Below are 21,687 nucleotides of genomic sequence, written 5' to 3' on the forward strand. Positions count from 1 at the left end.
TATATAATATAAATTTTTAATTTTACAATAATTATTTGAAAATGACGTTCGTAGCAGCCTGTAATTTTCCATTCTAAACCTGTGCTGAGAGACTCAATAAGAATGTAACGAAGTTTAAGTATTAACATTCATACAAAATATTCTTATTTTAAAATATTAAATAAATAAATAAATAATTAATTTTTTAATTTGTTTTTTGCTACAAATGTTTTCTTTCACACACGGTTCTCGTTAAAACCTTTTCCTCTCAATTATTGCATGCCCTAGCATCAGGAGGCCGTTATCTCACTCCAGCACTTTGGCAACCGTGGAACTCAGGCACGCCGTCGCACCGAAGCATCTCCAGGTTCTCCGCGAAGGTTAGTTTTTTGTTGTTTTATATTCTTTGGTCCTTAGATTTGTAGTTCTTCTATTTCTTGGATTTTGAAGAAAGGCGTTTTCTTGGCCTCTGTTTAGTGATGAATTGTATCTCACAAACAGAGTTTTTTTGGTTCCATAATTATGGCTGCATGCTTATTAATTCATCATTCAAGGAACATTGCAAAGTAAACGTAGTTATACGCAGTATTTGCTACATGTCGAGAATGACAAGGATATTGAAATATAGAATTCTGTCTAGGCACTCTGATATTTGGGTTTGGTACTTTCAGAATTCTTAACTTCAAAACACTTTGTATTTGATAGTTTACTTTGTCTTGATAAGAGTGTTCTAAGTGGGAAGTAGTTGGTCTTCCACAATACTGTTTATTAGGTTTTTTAAATTTATTTTGGTATACGTTACCCATTAGTTCCTTACATATTACTGACCCAACAGTTCCTTATCCACTGTTATTTTGGTTTTGTTTTTTAATCTTTTTTTTTTTCTCCTCTTCTTGCCTTCTGCATGGGAAGAAGATTGCTAATTCTGTATATGTAATTAAACAAATAATGTAAACTACTTCCACCCATTCTATTATTATGTACTCAGATAGCCAGCCACAATAAAAGTCAGGGTCCTTTTGTTAAAATAAAGAAATTTATTTTCTCTGTTCCATCATTCAAGCTAAGTTTGATTAAGTCATTTGTTGCTTTAAGATTTGAATGTAGTCTCTAACATAAACTGTCTAGAATTTCAACATTGGCAAATTGATGTTAGATTGAGTACCAAACAACTAGAGGAGTAAATGAAAAGAAATTTGGCAATACTCATTCAAATTGCAGTAGTTACAGAGAATTTCAGCGGATGATAGGGAAGGCCAATGTGTCTTAAATATAAGAACATATAAAAACCATGAGTCCACACCTAATCTAACGGCTTCAGCTTTAGGGTAAGTTGGTTCGTGACAGTATAGATAACTATTTATTTCTTTGCCTCTATTTGGTTTTCTGTCTTTGTTTCCCTCCTTTACTACCACTATTTTGATTCACATTTCTGTTCACTTTACCATTGTTTCTGTTTGATTAAAGTAATGATCTTCCACTGCTTACTAAATACTTATCCAGTTATACTTGCCCAAAACTCCTTGCAACTGAACACCTTGTTTATATAACCAGTACCAAAGTTTTTTGCCACCCAAGTTCCGGAAGAATTAAAGTGGCAATGAAATTATTTGATATTCTGCATTGGTTCAATATTTGAATATTGCTATTTCTTTGATAGGAGAAACCATACCAACTCAATTTTGTTTCTTTTGATGTCCACTCCACCCAAATTTTGCACTTTAAGTTAAAATTGTATTCGGATGTATTTTTGTGAAAATTCAATTATTTAATTTGGTGTTTATATGTTGGCTTTATTGCAGAAGCAAAGGAAACACTCTCTTTTTGTTACTTCCTTTTCTCTCTCTCTCTAGTGTCGCACAAATGAAGATGTATGTTTCCCCCATTTTTGTTTGTTTTCAAATTAATACACTAATTTCATTTGAACTTTTCTATTATCTATTGGCATATGGTTGATGTTTACTAACTTGGTCATAGCTTAGAGGCCAATGCTGGTGCACTCACAAATTTTGAGGTCCTTGATTTCTTACGAGCTAAAGGAGCTTCAAAGGATCCAACCAGGGTTATTGCCAAAGTGGAGCAGTCTGAATACAAGGTTAGGTTTGCTTTTTCTAATAGATGGCAATAATTTTTTAGTTTTGTTGGTAAATGAATGTCCTGGATATCTAGCAGGTTTATGATTATTTGGTTGACACTGCTGCCTCTGATCAAACAAGAGAGAGCATCAATGAGTTTTTGACTTGTATTAAACGACATGACCTAGCAAAAGCTGAGGTTCTGAACATATTAAACACTAGGCCAACTTCTGAAGTTGAAATATTCCCTGTAAGTATCAATTTAAATTTTCCCATTTATTTTACACTAAACCATTTAGTTAGAAGTTATTAGCTCTGCGATGTGTTTCTGTTATTTGCCTTTAGCTTTGAAGTATGAAGTATTAGGTATTGACTTTTAACTTTTTATGCTGTGATGTAACTTGTAAACTCTAGCAAATAAGCAACACAAAATTCTGACAATTAACAGGTATTATAGCATAATTCCCATTTTTCTTCTCATAACTAATTTGCTCTATCAAAATATAATTTATAAGAAAACTGTTATTCGTAAGATCAGCCAGTTTGGAAACATAGTCCCTCCATTATTAATAACTTGGAATGATAAAAAAAGAAAGAATAGTTAGTCGATCCCCAATTCACATGTTAGGTTTGATAACCAATAGATTTGTATTTTTTTATGAATTCCAGAATTTCTTTTCCAGTGAATCCTGTAATGATATATCAGTTGGAATTGGAAGCACTGAGACCATTAGACTTATATTTAACTTTCTTTGGTCCCAACTTATCCAAAGACCTGTTACTGAATTTTAGAGGGTGAGAAAAATATTGGAAACATACTCTCCATTCTCCATTTATTATGCATACATCAATAAGGAAGTTTTCAGGCACTGGGTCGCCTTTGGTTTGAATACACCAGCTAGTGGTCATGGGTTAATCCTGATGGACCAAATCTACAAGATTTAATCTTTTAAGTTTTCAAATCTCTCTGTTTTGCTACCTTAGTGTGCTTTTACTTACCAGAAGCTTTGCTCATTTAAGGGGGATGATATATTATTAGACATTTTTAGCTTATTATACTCGATAATTTCTAATTAGATGACGGAATAAAATACTTTTACATTTATCAAATATAGTCAAAGTAGACTATATGATTATCTGTACGTGGGGTTTAAAACTTCAAACTAAGATATTAAGGATTAATGAAGTTTCTGGTCTAAAATTTTGGAATTTTGTTCGTTGCTTATAATTTATTTTTTTTGTATAAAAATTACTCCTTCATAAGGAAAAAATAGTTCCGGGAGAGGGTTTATTATTGATGGTTGAAAATAAATGAAAGACTAGAAATGGTCGATTTTTTTTGTAAAGACTGAAATCAAAATCCAAAAGTTTTGAAAGACTACTTTTTTTAGCCCTGTAGCTGATTATCATATTTTTTGTCGAATTTGATTTTGTATATGTAAACTCCTGATTAGTTGTGTTTGTGTAAGAAGTATTGGAATCATCAGGTTTGCTAGTCTGCAATTTTGACTGCATAGAAAGATAGGATTGCTTGAATTTTTAAGTCCAAAATTTAAATGGTTGTGTTATGTTTGATAATAATTTTCTGCGAAGAGAGTATTGTTATCTCTATTTCTAAATCTCAGAGTTGTCCATTCATTTTTGGTAGGACTGGGTTGGGACTGATAATGTGCTTTAAAATTTTTAGTCTATTTCAATAGCTACCCCTACGAAACTGTAATTAAGCAGTTTGTTTACTTTGATTACACAGATCATAGAAAGTTGTGAGGGACGTTTTCCAGATGAAGAGGTGACCGAAATAGTGGAGCTGGTGACGAAAACATTGCCGCCACCTCCCGAAATGAAACAGGAAGAAATTACCAAGGATGACGAAGAAACTGCTACACTGAAAAATGAAAAGGAAGAGATTAGTGAAGATCCAATGGACACCAGATAACATAACAAATTGTCGTGTAAAGGATCCTATAAAATTTTATTCATTTTTAGCTTCAAAATCACATATCCAGAAATTGCCATGTTTATTTCGTTCACATTATTTAATATAAATTTAGACTGTCATCAATTCCTTTTTATTTTACTTGACTTCAAATATATTAATAATATAAATATTTTTATGATTGTTCAATCCTAAATTATAATGCATAGCATGATAATTGCTTAAAAAAATCTTAGTTTATCAATTTTTTTAGCATGTATTATCTACAAACAAGTGAATTAACTTATATTACTCTAATTTAACAATAATCTCCTGTTTGACTTGGGAACATATAATTGTATTATACACACATATATATATATATATATATATATATATATTAGTTAAATAAATGTGCTTTCTGTATTAGTATTCACATTCTTATAATATTAAAATAATATAGTTTCAAAGATATATATATAATTTTACAGGAATGATATTAAAAAATGTTAAAATAATTATGAGATAGTTATTTTTAAAAAAATTATTTAGTTATTTTAAAATAAAGAAAAACTGTTCAATTACTTATTTTATTAATAAATATATTTTTATTTATTTATTAAAAAATAAAATTATACAATTAAAAATAACATTAAAGAAAATTGTGCAATGATATATCCTTTATACAGTGGTATAAAAGAAAATAAAATTTTATCATCTCTATTCATTTTAATTGGATTGACAAAATCATCATCTATTACCTATATAATATTAACTCTCATGAAAAACATGTCTAAAACCCTAATTAATTGTTCACTCTTTTCAAGTTAATCAGATCTGCAAGTATTTTTCTTCTATAGACAATCTTATTGGAGTGTTGTACTATTGTCAAATTTCAAATAAGGATTTGAACTTTGGATAGTTACAACTGGTGATTTGAGTGTCATCTAAGTTTATAGAAGTATTCCTCTCAAATGAGTTCATAAAAGAGCTAAATTAAAAAGTTATTTAAGATATAATTTAGGCGTGAATTTAGTTTTGATGCTAGAAAATCTCGATTGAAGATAATGTTTGTAATATTTTAATAGTCATTTTTATTCTTCAACTTAATCATTTACTGATATGTTATACAATTTTCATTTTAATAGACACAGATTAGTTTGATTGGAAGATTCAGTGACACGCAGATTATATTTTCAGAAACTTTTGATGAATTACGTTTTCGACCAGAGTCACTATCTATCCTTTACAAAAATTATTCAAACTGTTATTGGATTGTGAGAGTAAAATCTGTTTATAGTTAGTGCTACACAGTAAAAGGAATGTTTTTCTTTCTCTCTACAATTAATTCCACATCTCAATTTAATTTCAACACCACACACTAAATTTGCAATAAACAGAATAATTGTAAAATGCATGTCATTCATCCTCTTAAAATAAATCAGCGACTTACGAAACTACGAGCGCGTCATCATCTTCTTGAACTCTTCGAAATTCACGTTGCCGTCGCCGTCGGCATCCACGTTTCCGATCATTCTCCGGCAGTCACTGAGGGAGCACTTCTCCCCCAACCTCCGCATCACGGAGTGCAGCTCCTTCGCCGAGATCAGCCCGTTCTTGTCCAGATCGTACAGCTCGAACGCCTCCCGAAGCTCCTTCCCGTCGCCGCCGCCTCCGCCGCAGTGAAACTCCCCGAACTCCTTCAAATCAATGTAGCCGTCGCCATTCCGGTCGAGTTCCGCCATCATACGCCGCACCTCCTCCGTGGTAGTTTTCGATCCCAGCGCCGCCATCAGCTCCCTCAGCTCCGAGCACGAGATCTTCCCGTCGCCGTTCTTGTCGAACTTGTTGAAGATCTTGCGCACCTCTTCGTCCATGGCGACACCGAGAGAAGAAAAAACTGAAGAGTTTGGTTGTGGTGACTCACTCGCGCTTTATAGAAAGCGCGGTTGTGCGATTGGATCAGTCACCCAAACGCGTTAAGAAGTTGAGAAGTATTGTGTGAGGTGTTAGCCAAACGCGGTGTTGTTGAGTGTGGCAGAAGCGGTGAAGTAGTTAGTTAATTGAAAGCGAAGGAAGAGTTTTATTAACCACAAGAAGTTGGAACGCGTGGCATGTCCTCGTGGAGTGCACGAGAATCAATATATCATGTCCTTATCATGTTTTATAACAACTTCTGCCCTACATAGATTTTTCTAATAATTTACAAACGCATTTTTTTTAATTAATTACTTGCACTTTTTCCTTTTTAAACACAGAAAACATTGAATTATGATTGAAAAATAAATTTTAAATTTTTATATTCTTAATTGATTTTAAGCAGGAATAATTTTAAATAAAAAAAAAAGTTATACTAATTTTTCACTGGCATGCTTTTGATATAAAAGTATGTAAAAAAAACAATTTAAAAATAATTGGAGGTGAAATAAAAAAAAAATTGGATAGAGTGATGTAAGTTGTGAGTGAAGGATAGGACATGTTGACGGTGATAATGCATAGTGTGATGGTCCACATATTCACACATCACATGCCATCATATGTGATAAAAGTGACCGTACTCATCAAATGTTTATTCATTTCGCGCCAACTAATCAATGGATTTTCTTTAGCAGATGCACCTGTCTTTTGCCGGTTTTTTTTTTTTTTTCAGAAGTCATGTAATCTTCACATCAAATTTTGATAATTTATATTTGTAAAAATGATTTTAAAATAAAAAATTGTATTTGAAATCATAATTTTAGTTTAAGTTATAACTTTTTTTTTCTAGTCGTGTATTATTTGTGATTAAAATAAGGTTGTGTACTATTTGTAATTTTTTTTCTTGATTGTTGTTAAAATCGTGCTACTAAAGTTTTTATTGATTTTTTAAATTGTATATATTACTCTAATGGAAAATGTTTGGATAAGGAGATCATCATATTCCTTGATAATTTCCATATAATTACTTATAACGATTAAGAAAAATCCCTCTCATTGGTGGGACTGTTCTTATTATTATCCAACATATTTTTAATGAAAATGTTACTTTTTATTTTACATTAGTCGTAATATTATCTTATATTAATCACAAAATTTCACATTTATTTGTGTAGAGACATGTAACAAGATAATATGTTATTAAAAAAAGAAAAAATTCAATTAAAAATATAAAAAAAGTTGAATATTTAATGGATCAAGAAAATTTAATAGGACTGAATTGAAAACATTCAAATTTGATGTGAAATTTAATTAAACTCTTGAAAAAAATAAACAACCTTTTATATTTTTTTAAACTATTACATTTGAAAATAAGTCAGTTTTCTTTTGAAAAAAAAAATTCAACAAAGTATCTTAATATTTTGAGTGAGATAATATATTTTTATTCTTATATTTATATTTAGAATAAAATATATTTTATTCAGTTAAATAATAATTAAATAGTCTAAGAATTATTTTAGAAATTAAAAAGTAGATATAAATTTATGATTCTTTACTTAAAAAAATAATCACTCCATCTAGAAAGCATATGATTGTTGAGGTTAGAAGGTGATAACTTTTTGAAGTATTATCTTAAAAAATAAAAGAAATATTTTATAATTTTAAATAAGAATAAATGTATTTTAGGTTCTTATAATTTATAGTTATCGTATTTTCATCTTTATAAACAAACTAATAATTTTCTATTTATTCTAAATTTGTCAACACCACCACCTTGGAACTGAAGTCTTTTTATTGGTTTTTATTCATGGTTGATTATTTTATTTTTTTCTAAGATCTTCTCTCTTTTGCATCTTTTCTTATATACTATTATTTTTAATTTTAAAAGAGTATATGTATATATATTATTTTTTTGTGAGCATATATAATTATAGAGTATTGTGATTACTTAAAAACGACAATTGTTTGTGAGAAACTATACATGTCAACTTCTTTATTATAGCAGGACATTATTGGAGACAAACATGTTCTCATTAATTTACCTGATACAATGCTATCCCACTTCTGAATTAAAATCTCAATAGTATTTAAGCACTTTGTTTCCATTTGTAGAACATGGCTTATAATTCACTCAACTTTAACCTCATTGCATAGGTTCTTCAAAAGAGTAAACTCCAGTTTCAATCTTTGTTTCACCTTTCTTCATTTTGAACTTCAATTTTAAATATTTTAAAAGCTTCTATCGGACTCTTCTCACCATTGCTGCAAATAATCATTTTGCTAAAATGAACAAATATATATCATTAGCTTTATTATGTGTATAAATGCTTCTAAATATACAGTTATGGTATTAATTAATTTAAAACAATTTTTTTTCAATTTCGTTGAAAATATATTTGGACAAGCTTTTTTATGGTCCATTGACAAATCTACCCAGTTTAAACGGAATCTATAAAAAAATTAAAGAAAAAAATTACACACTATTTTTTTTAATTATTTACGTAGAGGAAGGAGAAGATTGTTTGCAATTCAATATTTTTATTCTCTTTCACTTTATTTTTTCTTAATTTTTTTTATCTCTATTTTTGTTCTTACCAAAATGAAAAATGGAAGGTAGATCTCCTAAAATAAATTATTCGTTTTATAGGTCAAGCTTATTAAGGTGATAAGGAGAAAGTTATGTTTAGAAGATTGTCCGACAATCAAATCATAATAACATATAAAAAAAATTAAGAGTATATGAGTGTGAGAAGTGATTGATTATTCCATGTAGAATAAATAGTATATTTATAATTTTTTTTAAAATTTAGATTAAAAACTATTATCAAATAATAAGATATAATTGATTATTAAATATTTATTATTTGATCAATTATAATATATCCAAATTATATAATTAGATTTGATTTGAATGAATTAGGGGTGATTTGATTAAATTGCACAAGATTTAATTGGACATAGGCTTTGAGGATACTTTCTGTAAATATATTTAATATATAAACATTTTATTTTCCATCAATCACTGTAAATATGTTTAATATAGAAACACTTTTTTTGGCCATCAATCGTGATAACTTTGAATGGAAACGAGCACAGATATGACGCTCTCTTTTCAGCATCCTCTTCATTCTATCTTTTCTTCGTTGCTTCAAGGAATAGTCCCATCCTTTTCAAACCAACATGTCAATGAGATGGTAACTCAACAACTCCCTTCAAGTGAGAAAAAAAAAACATTACCATTAAATCTTGAAAGGAATATTACATTGAAATTCATTTTGAACATAAGTAGACATGACTTAGTTGGAAAGTGGGATATAATATTTTAACGTAAAAAAAACCTTCTCGGCTATTTAGAAAAATTCATCTTATCTAGTTTAGAAAATGTTTCCAATATAAGAGTAAGATTACAATATTCGTTTCTCTCCTTCATCACAAGTTTCATTTATATAAAGAAGAATACTTCTTCATAAAGAAATAGTGAATAATTAATATTTGTCACATTTTTAAGATAACTTGAAAATACTATCGTCAATTTTCTAGGTTGAATTTCAAAGTTTTTAAGAGATATATAATTCCAAGACTTTAGAATGTTAATTGAATTTACTGAATAGATCAATTACCAATATTCATTAGTCATGATCTCGTGTTACTTAAGAAGAAACTCCTAACAAACATATAAGGATAAAGATTAAACATATAAGGATAAAGATCTCTAACCTAATGAGTTGGAACGGGTGAAAGTTGTATCACAAGTGAGAGTGCAATTATTTTAATATTTTATTTTTCTAATTTAGAAAAAAAAAGTTATATGAAAAGGGAGAAGAATAAAATAAGAAAAATATCGTTGATAAAATTTTTAAAAAAAAGAGTAATGTAATATAAAGATACTTTGATCTTTTAATATATAATCTAGCCTATCTTTTTATTTTTCTCTTAGAATATGTGGGAACACATTTGGACATGAGTCTCACATACTTTCTTTTACTTTTATGTTAAACTGAAAGGTGAAAGTTAAGCATAATATTCCTTTCCTTCTTTTGGTTTTGTTTTCAACCCAATTATAGATACTCTAAAATTTAATGTAAGAGATAAAAAAAAAGAGTGTAAAGGATCGGGGAACATATTTGAAAAGACAGAGTCACTGGTGTTATATTATATATTTGAAAATATAGACACTTAAATTCCACAAAAATGATAAAAGAGGAGAATGGGAGTTAGCCATTCCAAGTATTATGAATTTGTGGTTTGTTACTTGGGGGACAAAGAATAAAGCAAATCCCTGAAGAGGGAGCAATGCACATTTGACAAAGTGACTAAATTTAGCAAAACACTTTCAACCATTCACATTAGAAAAAAAATGAATTTGGCCAAGTTTGGTAAACAAGTTGTGAATTATGTTATCTTGGTAATTAGGCATTAGTGTCAATAATAAGTAAACCCCATGTACTAAAGATGGCATAACCTTACCCAAACTCTTAGGCCTTTAACCTCTCAATTTCCGTTTTAAGTGAAACCCCAAAACCACAAAGAAACTCATTCTTTTAGGTAATACAAACCAAACATTCCATAATGGCTGATGATGATCCACAAGATGTAGCTGATAGGGAACGCATTTTCAAGCATTTTGATTCCAATGGTGATGGCCAAATCAGTTCACAAGAGCTTGGTGAAGCCCTTAAAGCACTTGGATCAGTGACCCCAGATGAAGTGCAACGGATGATGGATGAAATTGACACAGATGGTGATGGCTTCATTTCACATCAAGAGTTCACAGATTTTGCACGAGCCAACCGTGGTCTAGTGAGGGATGTAGCCAAGATTTTTTAAGTTCTTCCCACATAATATTTACAACACACAATCATTGTCAATGTGTGTTCATCATTTATATATACGATGTAACAATGGTAGGTTCATGATGTTAGCCTCTCTGGGGTTGACCTAATGCCTTTGTTGTATAGTGTCATGTCTTGCGATAAACTTAATCTGATTGCTTTCACATGTTCATTATTATAAAGCAAGGTCCTTGACATTAAGTTAGAGGCAGTTGAGATGCTCTATTCTCAATAGGGACCTGCTTCAATACCAAACACCAGAAGTTATGTAAATCAAAATCTTAATTCTTAAGGTTGCAGCTAGACACGACACATCTTTTTCTTTCTTTCTTGACATAACTTAAGAACTTGTATAAAAGATAAAATAAATGTACAGAGCTATATACATCAAACTATACATTACGTGTTCATCTTCGTGTATTCTTAATGTATTCCCTGTCTTGTTTTTTTTCTTTTACTTGTTGAGGTGCATTATGAATTAGGTGAGAAGTAGAATCTGAATAGGGTCTTCTCAAAATGGAAACTCCTAGACGCCTACGCCCATCATTGAAAATGTCATTGAAAATGAAGGCTGTTTACCATCCCACACTTTTCACTATCATATTGGTGTAGAATAATTACCAATTTTACTAATAACTATGTTAGAGAACCTATGACAGTTGAATATCTACTAGTTTTACTAATAACTAAAATACGTTCCAGAACCTCAACAACCAACCACCTACAACGAAGTGATACAAAAACATATTTGTAAGAAAGGTTTAGATGAAATTAAAAATCCTAAAATTTCCCAACTTGAATTGAACATGATTCACAAACATGAATGAAAATCTATAAGGTTCCCTTTGTGAAAAGGGAAAGGTAAAAGGAAAAGGAAAGTATCTACACACAATCATCATCTAAGCTCCTATTTCTATTTACATTTTCAACTCGCTCACATCTAAACTTTAGCACTCTTAATCACAATCATAGCAAAAAGTAAAAGGTTATTGAAGGGTTGTCAACATGTTTTATCGACCATAGAGATAGTCATCATCCTCAAACTCTGCAACTCCTAGCATTGCTAAAGCCAAGTGACTTTTCATCTCATTATTTGTTTGTTCTAACTGAGAATAACAATCAATCACGCAACCATTTCCAAGAAAACTGGATTTCTTTCTTTTAGACAAAAGAGGCTCTTCTTCACCCTTCAGTATTGCAATAATCTCACGTATGCCAGGTCTCCGAGATTCTTCATTGGTGACACAGGCACCTGCTGCTTCAATCATTCTACCCATTTGATTTGAGAATCTCAGACTGCACTTGAGTTGAGGATCAAGCAACTCTTCAATGGCACCTTTCCCTTTCTGTAGAAAAGGTTTGGCCTGCAAATGAATTTTGGATTGGACGTGTGTTAACAAGACCATATCAATTCCATATTACTGTTCTTAACTTTCCATTTATCCACCAAGAAGAAGATATTAATTAAAGTATATATCTAAACTATTAAGATGCATTACAAATCTAGCTATAATGTTTTGCAGTTTACATGTATCTCAAGTAAGTTTGATTACAGAAGCAGATAAAATAAACAATGTTCAATTAAATTTTGTTTTGCATAGGAGTACACATTAGGTACACAATGTTCTGTCACCTAGAAGCAATGAAGTAAGGTGAAATTGATACTATTGATTTATCGCTTTGATGTACAAAAAAAAGGCAGTAGATTAAGCTAAAGAAGATTTTTGCTACTAGGAATCCCTTGTATAACCACAAAAGGAATAAATTCAACCATCATGATATCATGAAAAAATAAGGCAATTTCGCAAGAATTAATAGAATAACTCACCCATAAGACCAAGTTTTCTTCTCCTGAAGGTCTTCTTGCCTCAATTGGCTTCCGGCCAGTAATGAGTTCCAGTAAAACCACTCCAAAAGCATATACATCAGTCTTATCCGATACTTTCCCATGTTGAAAATACTCAGGAGCCAAATATCTGCAGGGAAAGCAGAGGCATAGAAGTTTTATTTCAGCTAATCTTAACATGAAAAGAAATTATACACAGAAATAATATTTTTGCAGAATCAATATAAAAAGGCTGAAGTTTGTACCCAAATGTTCCTTTGACGGTTTTGCAAAGGAAAGGAACTGAAGGTGCAGAAGTCCATGTAGCTAATCCGAAATCACATAGCTACAATTTAACAAAAACAATCAGAATGACTTGCATCAACCCCATACGAGACAGATTTTACATTACATAACCACAGTCTACGATTGATTCACGAGAAAATGTCTCACCTTGGGAGTCTTCCTTGAAGAAAGCAGAATGTTTGAGGGCTTAATGTCTCTGTGCACAACACATCTTTCAGTTCCACTGTGAAGATAAGCCACAGCTTCAGCAATCCCGATTGCAACTTTGTACCTCACAGACCACGGAAGAGGTGAACTACCCTTCTTCCTTCCTGCAAAACAGACATGCGAGAATCAGTGAAATTCAAAACCTCATAACAGAAAAAGCAGGTAAATTCTGAAAAATGAATACCATGCAAGTGGCGCTCCAGACTGCCCCCTGAGACATACTTGTACACCAGAAACAAACCCTCCTCGGGATCAATACAAAACCCCACAAGGGGCACAACATTTGAACTGTGAAGAGAACTAGCAATCATCAATTCTCTACAGAAGGCCTTGGCAGATTCCTTGTCTTCCTTGTCCAACCGTTTGATTGCCACGGCAGTCCTCAAAAGGCCAACTCTCCCCCTAAAAACACAGCTCAACGCCCCTCTCCCCAACACCCTCCCTACATACACCAGAACAGAGAAACAAATCATGATCTCACACAAACCAATCAACTTTCAACAAAAAACAATAACAAACACTCAAAGCACAAATATAAAAAACGTTAATAATGTCTTTAATACAAGAACAAATTCCCCAATTTCGACTTTAGTCTTGACTTTTAAGATGAATAGTTTCTTCACTATATATTTTTTTATGAAACTCAAACTTTAGTTCTAAAACATTAACCTTTTCTTTCCACCACGATTTAGATATTTTGAAAAACAATCAGAAATTAAAACCAAAATTTAGTACTTTTTACCAGGACTAAAGTCTTCATTAACCAAAATATGAGAAAGAAAGAAAGAAACTTACCCTTGGAGAAATTCCTAGTAGCAGAGAGAATTTCACCATAGCAGAACCTGATCAAGGAGTGAGCCACAGGGGATATGCTCTTCTCCAAGGACTCCATTCTCCTCCATTTGATTTCCTTGGCGCGAGATTCACTCACCCCATTGTCCAAATTCACCATCAAAACGGTCGCAGCACTGGAAGAACTCATGTTGAGGGACTCCAGCTCAACCTGAGAACAGAAACTGAACCTGAAAGAGGAGTGAACCGATTGAGGGTCAGCATTGGACAATTCTGCTCCACACCCACCGGACTCCGCGAGCAACCACGCCTTGTTGTGTTCCAAATTCGTCTTCTTGCCGTCGCCCAGGCCCCTCTCGGAGCTCCTCCGGCGTCGGGAAGGGTTGGCCACACAGGCGAGACCGTATTCCCAGATCATTTTTCTGATAAAGGTTCTGAATTTGAGCTTATTGTAGTCACAGTAGTGATCTACAACTAATGGGGAAGAGGTTGGGGCATTGGAAAGGTCCCTGGAATCAGTGCAGGGGCCTTGGGAGAAACCCATTATGAAGTAGATCCCAACAATAAGCACAGAAACCCAGAAAAGCAAAATGGGGTAGAGAGAAAGAAAAAGAGAGAGCAAAAAAGAAGAAGCAATGAAAAATAAAAAATTGGACTGAAAAAGGTTAAGGGTGCTTTGCTTGTGGGGTGGGACAGAATTTTTAAAAGATGGAGAAATCGAAAGGAGGCATGGCTGTCTGTGAGTATAAATAATTGGAGCCTGCTGCTGCAGAGTGGGAGAAGGTAAAAAAAATATTTAAACACCAGTGACTCACACAACAATCTTCTTTTGTTCTTCGTTTTAGTAGTTTCTGCAATTATAAATTAAATAAAAAATATTTTAATTCTCTTTTTTTCTTTTTAATCTAGCAACTAAAATTAAATTACTTCTTAGAATGATTACATTATAATAAATAAAGAATAATTCTTTTAGTTTCATTCTTTTTAAGGTTTAATTCAAGGCATCTTATAATATAAAGATGCATCTTGAGCGGTAAATTAACATGTGTGAGCTTATTATTTATGGTAGTTTTATTCTATAATTAAATAGACATAGAGTTGTATTTAATAAATAATAATAGTAAGTCATATAATAAAATGTAAAGTATTTAATAGATAATAAAAATAATAATAATAAATATTAAGATATTGTATTGGGTAGGTTTGGAAAGGGAATCGTGTGGTTTGAAGGACTGAAGAAGACGGGGAACCCACAGGAGGACAGCATCCTTTAGTTGTTAGGGACAAGACTCTAATGAAGTTAGAATAATCCTTTCACATGATGTTCCTGTTCTTTAACTTATCTCATAATAATAATAATAATTACACATTTATTTCAACTTTTTACGATGTATTTTTTAAAACTAGACTGAATACGGAGCGTTTGGTTTAATTTATTTAACAAATTAATTTTCTTAAACAAATTATTTTGTCATAAATGTGTAAATAACTCTGATTTATGTTTAAATATTTTTCTTTTTACGCACTTTAAAAAAAAGTTATAATTATTAGACTATATTCATGACCGTATTTCAAGTTTTGGATTTATTAGAAATTAACTTTTATATATTAATGTTACCATGTATCTGTTATAACATTGACAATATTCAGAAAAAAAACTCGTATTTCAAATATTTTTAATGAACAAATTGAATACAATTATATCCGTTCTATTTTAAAATATTTTTAGCGATGAATAAAAATTATAAATATGTATTCTTCCTTTTTATTTGACATTTTTTTGTTAACTATACTTCATGATAAAACATGTTATTAACCTTTCTATAGTCCATACACGAGAAGATATAACTTTTGGTATGTTGTTTTTAATTTATCTTTTTTTAATCAATAAATTGAAACATAAATTTATAAAAAAAAATCCAGAATGTATTGAAAAACACAGCAAAATACAATAGTACCATTTATTTTAATAAAAAACCTTCAACTTTTAATTTTTTAAATAAGAGTGTTAAGAATACTGATTAACACTTACCGAAAAATATTATTAATTTATTTTACCATAATTTTAATAAGAAAATTCATTATTAAAATCAATATTCTCTTATCTCCTTAATTAATAGTTTAGAATAATAGTTGAAATTTTTAAAAGAAAATTCTGAAAAATAAACCGGTTTTACAAATCCATTCTTTTTGTTTATTATATTTTTTAACATTTTTCTTTCCAAATAAAATAATTATCTTGAAATTAAATTTTTAGTATATTTGTTCAAACAAAAAATAATTAAATTATAATTAATCGTGAATATATAATTTGAGTGTCAAAATAAACTTCTCCTTTAATTTTTCAGAGTTATTCTCAACACATTTTGAAACAATTTAATGCACGTGGACTTAGACTATTATGCGAGAAGAAAGAGTAGTGCTATTAATTAGGCAATAATTAAGATTTTGCCTTTTCCAATGAAAAGAGATTTTGCCTTTTCCAAATTGAGATGACCACTTACTCTCCTTGTAATCATTTTGCTTTACTCGTTCTATGTTTCTTTAAATATTTTAATTTACTTAACATATTATGTATTTTAAATGATTATTTCAATTATTACCAATCCAAGCACAGTAATCATAATAAATGGTAGTATTGTTTAAGTAAAAATATTTGTTTACATTGAAATAGTGATATAATTTAAAATACAAGTGTAGAGGAAATATAGGAGGGGAAAGAAACTAAAAAACATGGTGAGAATGACATAACGGTGACACGTGTGGAAGAGTATGTTGTCTCCTAATAAAACAACCTCCATGGTTTGTCTTTTCGCATGAAAACAATATGATCTGGTTTAGAAAAAATGCAGAGAATGATTTGAAAATGTTTGGTGCAGCCATGTAAAGGCATCTGATAAGCCATCAAACATGTTCTTTCAGTCCTCAAAGTTTTAAAATTTCTTCACCATGGATAAAGAGGTTCTCTTCAAGGGTTTCGAGGAGGAGTAGTGTCAACCCTATGAGCCAGTTTTATGGGGTTGAGTTAGGCTTAAAGTCCACTTCGTAATATGGTATCAAAGCCATTTTGAGCCTATCCTAGCGAGTATTTGTTGGGCTTATCAGGCCACCCGCTATCGGGCCGCTATCGGACCACCCAAAATATATAATCTCACGCACGAGTTGGCAGTCTCGGCGTGAGGGAGTGTGTTGGAGATCCCACATCGACTAGAGATTAGAGCCTTTTATTGTATATAAGTGGGTGCAAGCCTCACCTTATTGAGCTGGTTTTATGGGGTTGAGTTAGGCTTAAAGTTCACTTTGTAACAAAGGTGACGATTCTATAATTTATCTTTTTTGAGATTTTACTTCGATCCTAGATTAAGACATTTCATTGTATATAAGTGGGTGCAAACCTTATCTTATGAATCGGTTTTATGGAAGCTCTCACTCTCAACGTGATGGGGTGTTGTCGATCCCACGACTATAGATTAAGACATTTTATTGTATATAGGTAGGTGCAAACCTCACCTTATAAGCTAGTTTTATGAAGTTGAGTTAGACTTAAAGTCTATTTGTAATACTTTTCCTCCTATCTTTTTTTTTTCCTATAAATGTTCATTCCTTCTTTGCCTTTCCCAAATGTATGCATTGCATTAGGTTTTAAAAAAATCACTGAAATAGTGACCAAAATAGACAAGATCTGAACTTTCACTAAGAGAATCAGCAAGATCTGCACCACTCATCCATCCCAATTCAAAAATTAAAATCTCAGTTTAATATGTATTTTTATTTTATTATTAGTGATTATGAATTATTCTTTAACTTTTTTTTTCTTATATGGCATCATACGAAAAGGAAAATAATTTGGTATAGCCCACAAACCTTCTACATAATACGTGGAAGACAACAATAAAGTTCTTATTAACTTGATTGACTCAATTGGACTTTTGAAGAAAAGATTATGTTTCAAAATGATTGAAATAAGATGTGCACTAATATTTTGGGGTTGCATGTTTTTGTTTATTAGACTTAGTTGTAATTTATTCTTTCTTCTCTATAAATTTTATTAGAAGATAACCTTTTACATTAGATTTTAAAAAAATGCTTAAATCGGTTAACAGATTCTCATATTGGATTTGTGGACATCGCATATGTAAATTTCATAAGCTATAAATTTAATTACATAGCAACAGATTTAATTGTAACTTCGATGATTGCATTCTAAATGAAGAATGCTGAGAAGGTTTGTCAAAATAAAAACTTTTTAGTGTATAAATTATCGTTATTATGAATTATTTTTTTGCAATAATAAATGTCTCAATATCAATATTATATATATATACACATATATAAATAAAGATAATATATATTTTATGCATCCTCTACCCTTAATACATAATATTTTTTAAAAGATACAAGTTTATTACTTAAAAAAAAATAAAAAATCAATCACAATAATCCTGATATTCATAAGAACATTATCATGTCAAACTATTAAATATATAAAAAAAAAACCTCATTTGCAAAATCAAGGGGCAAGGAGTGTTTAATATTATAGTATCATTTTTAAATTGTTGGTTGCTGATTGGGGAAGGGACAAAAAGTGGCAGAACGTGGGAGAAAACATTAAAATATAATGCTAATATTTTGACAAAGATTCGTCAATGCTTTTCTCAATGGAAATGGATACATGAACCTTATATATATATATATATATATATATATATATATATATATATATATATATAAAATGTTAACAATTACCGGTTGAAATACAGTTTATAACTTTGAGATAATTTTAAATTTTAAGAAAATATTAATTTTCTTTCTAGTTATAATTTATTATACTTGTTAACCTATCAACACTCTATATTCTCTTTATTCTTTTTCCATTTTCTTTCAATATATACATTAATTAGTTATTCATTTGTCCTATAATGTTGGACCCTTTTTTGAATAATATCTCAACAAGTTATAAAGCAAATACTGTATTCAGTATTCTGATACTGTGAAGAAAATCTCAAGCCCCTTTAAAAAAATAGATATAGATGACATGTAGTTTACAACCAAAATAAAACAAATCTTTATGTTTGTTTTTTTCTTCTGTATTTTTTAATTTTTACATCTGTTGCATCACAAGCTTCCTATTGTTTATTCTTTCAATTCATTTTTTTTTTATCTTGATGTACTACTATATTCTAACTTCTTTATAATTAGTTATCCAAACATTTGTATTTATTCTGATGCATATATTATGTTTAATTATTTATTTGGTATTTTACAATTTTCACATATTAAACTTTACACTTTTGAAACTTGTAGTTTTAATTTTCATACATATAAACAGTGGAATGAAAATTAATTTTATTTAGTTAATATGAAAAATATCTTGTATTTTTTTATCGATAATAAAAAATATAATAAATGAGAGTATTTGAGGGATACCCAACCCTATTACATATATACAAAAAAATACCTAAAGAACCAAAATCGGAACCATATAGGAAAATATTTCTCATGAGATTCTCGTGAACCTAAAGGTTCCTAACATAAAGAGAGGTGGTTCTCAACAAAGATATAAAATTTGTATGAAACTGGTATCCGCAAAATACAACTAAAGAACAATGATTTGAATAACCGTTGTTATTTGACGTTCTACATTAACCACTCAAACCTTATACTTTGATTCTTTACACTATAGTCTTGTTTACCAATTTAAATTATGCTTCATTCTTAAAATTCTTGTGACCGCCCTTAACTACTGTTACCTGCATTATGCGTTGATCCTAAGGAGCTTCCAAAAAAGTTTTTATCTAGACTTGAGAGCATGGTGTTTTAATTTAACAATTGAATACATACGATATGATTTAAACACCAATTAAAATATAAAAAAAAATACTAAGGAATATTTAGCTAGTCCAAATCCAAAAATTTATGAATTTATTATCAATTTAACTATTTTTTCTTATTTATATGAATTTAAATAAGACTTTTTTATTTCCATTTTTCAATCTCATTTATTTATCAAAATTGATTTTTGTAGATAAAGACTAAAGTCATATGATGTAAAAATATGAGTTTGAATCTGAGTATGAGTTGATAAAAGAAATGGTGTTGGTGAATAATTTTATAAACCAAAAGGGGTACCCTGTGTTTGGTGAACCTCTAACACAATGAATAGATTCAGGTATGGCATGGTCGGTCACTAAGGAGTTTTCAAGACTTTAGAATGGTCAAAACAATGCAAACACATCATACATGAGAGAGAAACCTACCAACACCATCAATAATAACGACAATCATAATAATATTAAAAATTAATCCACTATCACTATCTGCAATACCAACTTTCTCAAATATTATATATTCACCAAAGTTTCCATGCCCATGGGACATTATTTAAAATGATTCTCACAGTTGTTTATACAAATAAATAAAGGGCATGGAGCTATGTGTTTTATCTATTGTTTTTAAAAATATATACACTATGAGTAAATTTTATTAACGCGTCAAAATATTAGATGCACCCTTTTTTTTTCTTTTAAAAAGATCAATATTAATTAATTCACCATGCATGTCTTTAAATTCTACGTGAATAAGAGGCAATATAATGTAAGCATTAATTAAGAGAAAAATTGGATAATTAAAAGAATATTAATTAGTAATACAGAGTTGTTTACCTGACATGCTCTCTAAATTTGAGGTTGGAAATCATTAGGTAGGGCTTGCCATTTTTGGAGGAACACATGACCCACTTTTGAAATGTTGTGTACATTTTTTAGGTTACCTTTTCTGTCTATATTTTTCTTTGAATTGGTGATAAATGTCAAATGTAGTGTTCTAACATATACGAGAATGTAACAAAAAATCATGTTCTTGAACGTAATGTGCTGCCTGGTCTCCTTACACGCATAATTTTAATTGAAAATACTTTTGCATTAACTATTCCACGAATGAGCACGCAAATCATCTGAAGTACAAATTTATTTTCGTTATGATGAATATTTAGGATGACTTACAACTCTTCTAAGTGTGTTTGGTGATATGTAAAAGAGAAATTTTTAGATGATATGTAAATTTTATACATTAACTTCAAACTAACACAAAAACATAATTAAAATACTATTGAAATTTCTATGTCAATTAAATCAAACTTAAATTTTATTTTATGCATTAATATGATCATTTATAATACTTATACAAGATAAAATTAGGTTAGTGTAGAATTAATTAATATTCTTTTGGATGATAAAGAAGTTAGTTGGAAAGGGGAACGCGTAGTGGATAAATGGTTTTGAAGGGATGACGAACAACTTGATTTTAATGTGAAATATGCATATAATTCTTTAAAGAAAGATGTACGAGGTGGAGATTGGACCTTTTTTAGAGGTTTTAGAAGATAAAGACCCTCCCATTTCTACAAGTTACAACTTGAAGGGTATTGCAAAATAGTATAACAACAAAGGATAATCTGATGAGGCGAGGAGTAATCTTGGTAACTGGGTTGTTTGTCAGCGAATCGCTATGATGCTAAGGTACACTTCATGTTGTTTTGTCCTTGATATGTGAATGTTTTGTTGTCCAGAATTTGGGGGGAGGGGGGATTGCAATTGTGAGTGAAATTTGGAAACATAGAAATAAGTGTGTTTTTAAGAATGGAATAGTTGATTATATAGAGATTTTTGCAATGGCACAAAGAAAACTTTGGACATAGATTACTTGTAAAGAAAAACATGTAGAACCCAAAAATTATTCTAAATGGTGCATGAAACCAATGGTTTGTATGAAATATGTTAAATAGTAGTGTTTCATTTATATTGGCTTTGTATAGCTAACTCCTTGCTTTCTGAAGGAAGA

General features: G+C 30.3%; 4 protein-coding genes across 5 annotated transcripts; 2 read left to right on the top strand and 2 right to left on the bottom strand.

Annotated features, from left to right (window-relative positions):
• The first annotated feature begins 200 nt into the window (after nt 1-200).
• LOC137814967 (uncharacterized) lies at nt 201-4,126 on the top strand. Of its 2 annotated transcripts, none has more exons than XM_068617945.1 (5): nt 201-359; nt 1,782-1,850; nt 1,957-2,074; nt 2,149-2,304; nt 3,805-4,126. In XM_068617945.1, exons 2-5 carry the CDS (start codon nt 1,843-1,845, stop codon nt 3,988-3,990), a joined length of 468 nt encoding a protein of 155 aa, XP_068474046.1. In that variant the 5' UTR covers nt 201-359; nt 1,782-1,842; the 3' UTR covers nt 3,991-4,126. The 2 variants fall into 2 exon arrangements, with proteins under 2 accessions (XP_068474046.1, XP_068474047.1); XM_068617946.1 differs by having other exon boundaries at nt 2,152-2,304.
• On the bottom strand, nt 3,725-6,016 carry LOC137814968 (probable calcium-binding protein CML18). The gene is made up of 2 exons (XM_068617947.1): nt 5,423-6,016; nt 3,725-3,939 (listed from the first exon to the last, which is right to left on the bottom strand). Exon 1 carries the CDS (start codon nt 5,844-5,846, stop codon nt 5,427-5,429), a length of 420 nt encoding a protein of 139 aa, XP_068474048.1. The 5' UTR covers nt 5,847-6,016; the 3' UTR covers nt 3,725-3,939; nt 5,423-5,426.
• A 4,439-nt stretch (nt 6,017-10,455) lies between these two features.
• Nucleotides 10,456-11,080, top strand: LOC137816251 (polcalcin Che a 3). The gene has a single exon (XM_068619329.1). It carries the CDS (start codon nt 10,456-10,458, stop codon nt 10,711-10,713), a length of 258 nt encoding a protein of 85 aa, XP_068475430.1. The 3' UTR covers nt 10,714-11,080.
• A 433-nt stretch (nt 11,081-11,513) lies between these two features.
• Nucleotides 11,514-14,668, bottom strand: LOC137814969 (probable serine/threonine-protein kinase PBL7). The gene is made up of 6 exons (XM_068617948.1): nt 13,852-14,668; nt 13,241-13,498; nt 12,997-13,160; nt 12,810-12,889; nt 12,547-12,694; nt 11,514-12,082 (listed from the first exon to the last, which is right to left on the bottom strand). The coding sequence occupies exons 1-6, from the start codon at nt 14,390-14,392 to the stop codon at nt 11,729-11,731; spliced, it is 1,545 nt and encodes a 514-aa protein (XP_068474049.1). The 5' UTR covers nt 14,393-14,668; the 3' UTR covers nt 11,514-11,728.
• Nucleotides 14,669-21,687: the final 7,019 nt, after the last annotated feature.

This window comes from Phaseolus vulgaris, chromosome 1 (genome assembly GCF_000499845.2).
Source record: "Phaseolus vulgaris cultivar G19833 chromosome 1, P. vulgaris v2.0, whole genome shotgun sequence".
Classification (NCBI taxonomy): Eukaryota; Viridiplantae; Streptophyta; class Magnoliopsida; order Fabales; family Fabaceae; genus Phaseolus; species Phaseolus vulgaris.

Coding starts and splice junctions, on each gene's coding strand:
- LOC137814967 (XM_068617945.1), top strand. Junction 2,075..2,148: donor TGGAGCAGTCTGAATACAAG/GTTAGGTTTGCT, acceptor CTGGATATCTAG/CAGGTTTATGATTATTTGGT. Junction 2,305..3,804: donor CTGAAGTTGAAATATTCCCT/GTAAGTATCAAT, acceptor TTGATTACACAG/ATCATAGAAAGTTGTGAGGG.
- LOC137814968 (XM_068617947.1), bottom strand. CDS start 5,846: ATGGACGAAGAGGTGCGCAAGATCTTCAACAAGTTCGACAAGAACGGC.
- LOC137816251 (XM_068619329.1), top strand. CDS start 10,456: ATGGCTGATGATGATCCACAAGATGTAGCTGATAGGGAACGCATTTTC.
- LOC137814969 (XM_068617948.1), bottom strand. CDS start 14,392: ATGGGTTTCTCCCAAGGCCCCTGCACTGATTCCAGGGACCTTTCCAAT. Junction 12,695..12,809: donor ACCGTCAAAGGAACATTTGG/GTACAAACTTCA, acceptor CTTTCCCTGCAG/ATATTTGGCTCCTGAGTATT. Junction 12,083..12,546: donor AAGAAAACTTGGTCTTATGG/GTGAGTTATTCT, acceptor ATTCATTTGCAG/GCCAAACCTTTTCTACAGAA.